This window comes from Chinchilla lanigera, unplaced genomic scaffold (genome assembly GCF_000276665.1).
Source record: "Chinchilla lanigera isolate Chin_1 unplaced genomic scaffold, ChiLan1.0 scaffold00182, whole genome shotgun sequence".
Lineage (NCBI taxonomy): Eukaryota > Metazoa > Chordata > Mammalia > Rodentia > Chinchillidae > Chinchilla > Chinchilla lanigera.
The window spans coordinates 691,592-697,114 of record NW_004955583.1 but is presented as its reverse complement, the minus strand read 5'-3'; the positions used below and the strand labels follow the sequence as shown (position 1 = coordinate 697,114).

The following is a 5,523-nucleotide window of genomic DNA, read 5'->3' as shown; positions in this document are numbered from 1 at the left end:
GTGTGTGTGTGTGTGTGTGTGTGTGTGTGTGTGTGTGTGTGTTTGAGACAGGTTTTCCCTCTGTGGTTCAGGCTGGTCTCAAACTCACTTTGTAGCCCAGGCTGGCCTCAAACTCACAGCGACCCTCCTGCCTCAGTCGCAAGTGCGGGGATTACAGGTGTGCACCCCACGTCCACCCTTTAGGGCTTTCTGTTGTCATAGTGCTTGGGGGTCTTCATGACGCTGGATTCTCAACCTCTCTCGTTTTCAGATTTCCCACTGTACCTCGGGAAGAACGTGATAGGCCGAATGCCGGACTGCTCTGTGGCCCTGCCCTTCCCGTCCATTTCCAAACAACACGCAGTGATTGAAATCTCAGCACAAGACAAGGCTCCTGTCCTTCAGGACTGTGGGAGCCTCAATGGTACCCAAATCCTGAGGCCACCTAAGGTCCTGAGCCCCGGGGCAAGTCACCGTCTGAGGGACCATGAACTGATCCTCCTGGCTGACTTGCCCTGCCAGTACTGTCGCCTGGGTGTGCCCCTGCCCGTGGTTTCCCGGGGCCCACTCACCATAGAGGAGACGCCCAGGGTCCCAGGAGATGCTCACACAACCAGGCCCCCCTTGGCTGAGGACTCGGAGGAGGAGGCAGGTGCGTGCGTGTGTTGGGAGGGTGTGTGATGATGAGTGTAAGACTGTCAGTTCACTCCTTTCTGCTCTTGCCAGATTTTCTTTCCGAAGGGCGTGTGGGGAGAGAATCGAGGACCGCATCTTCCCCTGTGACAGTAGTTCCAGAAAGGTGAGAACCAGGGCCTGGAATGTCAGTCACTCAGAGTGGATTATCTTGAAAGGTAGGGCTGGGAACCATATATGTCATTCATTCACTGAGCTGGTCTTTTTTTTCCTTCCCAGTACTGGGAACTGAACCCAAAGCCTTTGAAGTGGGCTATATCCCCAATGGTTTTGTTTTTTTTTTTTTAAATTTTGAGATAGTATCTTTTTAAGTCTCTAAATTGCCCTGGCTAGGCTCAAAACTGCAATCTTCTTGCCTTAGCCTCCCAGAGCACTGGAATTATAGGTGTGCTGCCATATCCAGTTTCTGCTGCTTTGTTTGTTTGAGCCAGGGTCTCCCTCTGTAATTTAGTCTGGCCTTAAATACACTGTAACCCAGGCTGGCCTCAAACTCCTGGCAGTCCTCCTGCCTCAGCCTCCCTAGTGCTGGGATCATAGGCCTGCACCATCATGCCAGCCCTCATCTGCATTCTTACAGATCACCTCAGATCACCAGTGGAGAACTAACCTAGCGGTGGGGAGAAAAATGCCCCCTGTGCCTGCCCTCAGGAGGCTCCAAATGGAGTGGGTTGTCCCTTTTTAGGAAGTGGGTGTAATAGACTCTAACCCTTTTGCAGTGATGATGAGGGGCCTTCTCCAGTCCTGGGTGGCTCTGGGCCATCTCTGGCTTTCAGCCTGGACAGTGACACAGAAGAGGACGAAGCAGGGAAGGCCTTCCCAGCAGCAAGGAGCAGTACCACAACAAAGACAGAACAGCCCAGAGGTGACAGAGTCACACATGCCACTCGGCTGGTGAAGGCTCCACCTGCAGTGGGAAGGGACAGAGACACAGAAGTCAGGAAGGGTGCAGGGAACAGGGTGGTTCTGGAGAGCAGCCACCCTCCCGGTGGGGACAGTGACTCGGATGTGGATGAAGACAGCAGGCCAGCCGAGCTCCTCCTGGAAAGAGCACAGCCTTCTGGCTTTGAAGACAGTGACACCGATGTGGAAGAAGAGGGTATCCCTGCAACCCCAGCTGCAGCTCTCATGACGAGGAGGCCAATCTTGCACGCAGCAGGTGCAGGACGTCCTGGCGCCCCTGGCTTGGCACGTCTGCCAGAGAGCCCAGCTGGTAGTGACACCGATGTGGAAGAGCAGAAGTGCCCGGCAGCTGGAGGCCAGACTTCCGTAGTGATCAACAGTGATACCGATGAGGAGGAAGAAGTCTCAGCAGCGCTCACCTTGGCGCAGCTGAAGGAGGGCAGAGCTGCACTGTGGAACAGAGACACAGATGCAGAAAAGGCCAGAGCCCAGCCTTTGGTCTTGGAGTGGAACCCAACCTCCTCAGGGAGAGACAGCGACACAGACACGGAGGAGGGAAGGCTCCCAGTGGGAAAGAGGGAAACTATCCCCAGTGCTTCCACAGAAAAGGCTGAGCCACTTGTCACAGCACAGTCAGGAAAGAGCCGACCTCCACGTGGGGACGGTGAGGGAGCAGGGAGGCACTCCCGTGGGACCCGCCTCAAGAGAAGCCAAGCTTGCCCCGCCACGGTGCACATCAAGACAGAGGCGGAGGAAGAAGTTCCACCAGGACCAGCTGTTACACATCTGGCAAGCCATCATGTGCCTGTGCAGGGGACAAACCGAGCCAGGCCTCCTGGTAAAGCCAACATGGAGAAGGACCTGGCCTCAGCAGTGGCAGCTGTGAGAAAAAGCCAACGTGTGGCAGAAGGGGATGCTCGGGAGATGGCTCCAGAAGTGAGGGCCCCTGGCAGGACACCTGCGGCACAAGGGGAACAGGTGGTACACACAGCCACCCCCAGAGACCCCTCCCTGCTGCAGAGAGGCCGAGCACAGACTCCCACAGGGAGGAGGAAGAAGTCCTGTTTGGCTCGGGTCAGAGGCTCCAAAGACAGCCTAGATGGTACGCACCGCTCTCTCTCCCTCCCTGGGCCCTAGGAACGAGGGGGCGGAAGTGGAGGGGACTGAGGAGCCCAGGGTCAGATGCTGCTCTTTCTTGTCTCTTCCGTACTGCACCCCAGCAGGCTGCGACGATCTGGACCTTCAAGCCACCCAGTGCTTCGTGGAGAGTGAGAACCTGCAAGGTAAAGACTCCGTGGTGTTGGGGTCCCAGCTCTGTGGGAGTGGGAGACATGCTTGGGGTCCCTGGTGTGAGGGGACGAGGGCAGACGCGGCTGGCGTGGGCCCGGGGTTGCGTGAGGAGCTGTGCTCAGCTGTCCTTCCTTGTGCAGCTGTCCCAGGTGTGGAGGACGAACCCACCCAGGCCTTCCCGTGTGTGCTCTGCCCAGAGCCCAGCACTCCCCACTGCAGCTCTCAGGCCCCAGGTACAAAAAACTCTGCTCCAAACTCTGTGTCCTTTCTTGTTTTCTCCATCTCGTTAGAAAAAAATTCCTTATTAAGTCAGATCCACAGATCCATCTAGATCACTTTTTCTTCCCCAGTACTATACCAAGGATTGAACCTATGGTCTTCACACTGAGCTACATCCCCAATCCTTTTTCTGACTTTGAGGCAGGGTCTTGCTAAATTGCTAAGTTGCCCAGGCTTATCTCAAAATTGGCTCCTCCTGCTTCAGCCTCCCAGAATGCTGGCATTATAGATGTGTGCCACCACATGCGCCTAGAAAATAAGCTACTAAAAAAAAAAAAGAAACAAAATGAGCTAATGTGGGATCTTTCATATGAGAGTATGCTTTTTCTATAACAATAAATGTTATAACTACCACCCTTATCTCCAGCTATCCTTATTAACTCATTTAGATTTATTATTCACAAGTTTACCTTAATCTTTTTTCAACTTACCGCATTTTTAAATCTCCCTTTTTCTTTCCCTTTCTCTCTATTGTTCAGGTTCACTGGATGAACCGTGGGAAGTCTTGGCTACACAACCCTTCTGTGTGGGAGCGTCTGAGCACCCTGAGCCTCTGCCCACAGCCACCCTCCTGGAGGCCCACGCGTCTCATCTGTCTCCACCAAGGGCAGCACAAGACGAGTGTCCAAGGAGCCGAGCTCACACAGAACCACTGGGGACCGAAGGCAGAGGGCTGCGGACTGTGGAGAGAGACAGGGGTACAACAAGAGAAACAGCAGAGAGGGTGACCCCAGAGAGAGGGACCCCAGAGAGAGACATCACGGAGCAGCCACCAGGAGACAGCGCAGATGAGTGGGCGGAGGAAACGTTAACTAGGACAGAGGACAGGGAGCAGAAGGTGCAGGTGTTAGCTGGAGCTGCTCAGAGGCCAGAGGCTGACAGAAAGGTGGACAGTGTGAGTCCTGGAAGGGCCAGGGAGAGCCTGGAGGAGGAAGGAGAGACTGCAGAGGACACACAAGAGAGAGACATGCAGAGGGAGAGCCTCACGAGAGAAGCGCTTGAGGGAGCCGCAGAGGAATGGGTGCCGGCTACAGAGAGTGGAGTAGAGGCCAGGTCAGCCGTGGCCCTGGAGAGAGGAGAGTCGGAGCGAGGGTATAGGCGCCCAGAAGGGCAGGGGCACCCGGAAAGGCAGGCTGCCCAAGTAAGCCCAGAGCCTGGAATGGGGGTGGGACACCAGTCAGGTGGAGTAAGGGGAGCCCCAGTGAGCCCCAGCGGGCAGCCCAGAGGTAAGTGAAGGTAGAGGGGAGCCCTGGTGGGTGCAGCCCTCAAAATAATCCCTGAGCATCTGACTTCATACAACTCAGCGCCCCCCTGTTTCTCTTCTATTCAGGCCACATGGCTAGCAAGATGCCACCTGCTGAGAGTACTCCCAGGGTGAGAGCTGCTTTCTAGATGTCCCCACTCCACGGGTCACCCTTCCTCCCCTCCAGCACACCTTACCCTGGCCGCACTTCAGTGTGCTCCCGTCCCCACATCCTCCAGTCTCATCTTTGCCTCTCCTTAGCCGGCCTCTGTCCCTCTGCCCTTGACACCCACTGTTTTCTGTATTTGGGTCCCAAGCGGTAGTTCGCCTGCCTGACCCGGGAAGGAAGCCCCTTTCCTTGTGTTTCTTGCTGTCCCTTGGAGAGTGCTATACTGGCGTCAGGCAAAGAGGTCTGGGTTCGGGGCAGGACTGCTGCTTCTCAGAGCTGCGGGTCTGACGGGAGACGGGAGACGGGAGACGGTCATGGAAAGCAGGGCCCTTGGCAGCTGGAACACACGCACAGTCCAGTGTCTGGTTTCGACCTCTTTCTGCCACTGTTCACTGGCTTCTCTCTCCGCAGGACGACCTGGAGTCTCCTGATGCTGGCCCACCCGCTGCAGTGCCCACAGCCTTGGCCCCACCCTCACCCCCAGCCCCAGGCCCCTGTATCTCTCAGAGCCGAAAACAGGCTGTACCTCGGCCCCTCCTTCCTTCCCTTCCATCTTGTGAGCCACCCATTCCTAGGGCTGGGCGCACTGGGAAGCAGAAGGCTCCAGAGCCTGCCCTGTCCTCAGAGCTGGAGACTCTGCGGCCCAAGCCCACTGCCAGGCGACGGCCGCGGGGCAGGATGACACCCACTCTGCTTTCCTCTGCTGCCCACACGCCCCACCTTCCTGTGCCCACAGAGCAGCCCGCTGCCTCTGAGCCTGAGCCTCAGACCAGTCTGGCCAGGACACGGAGGTCCTCCATCAAGACCCCTGAAGCAGCTGAGCCAGCAGCCCCCGAGCTGCAACCGTCCACCTCCACACACCAACCTGTCGCCCCAGAGCCCGCACCTCGGGCCACTCGAAGCAGGGAGAATAGGTCCTCTGTCAAGACACCTGAAGCGGCTGTCCACACAGCCCCTGAGCTCCGACTTT

The 5,523-nt window shown here is 56.8% G+C and overlaps 1 protein-coding gene across 5 annotated transcripts in view; it reads left to right on the top strand.

Annotated features, from left to right (window-relative positions):
* The window catches only part of Mdc1 (mediator of DNA-damage checkpoint 1), a gene marked incomplete in the record, with an annotated part of 34,106 nt that overhangs the window by 25,279 nt on the left and 3,304 nt on the right, over positions 1-5,523 (top strand). For 4 of the 5 annotated variants that reach the window (XM_013509805.1, XM_013509804.1, XM_013509806.1 and 1 more), the window contains 8 exon segments: positions 251-631; positions 706-778; positions 1,389-2,674; positions 2,793-2,855; positions 3,003-3,095; positions 3,621-4,367; positions 4,472-4,515; positions 4,965-5,523. In XM_013509805.1, the coding sequence (XP_013365259.1) occupies positions 251-631; positions 706-778; positions 1,389-2,674; positions 2,793-2,855; positions 3,003-3,095; positions 3,621-4,367; positions 4,472-4,515; positions 4,965-5,523 (3,246 nt within the window). 5 annotated transcript variants of the gene reach the window in all.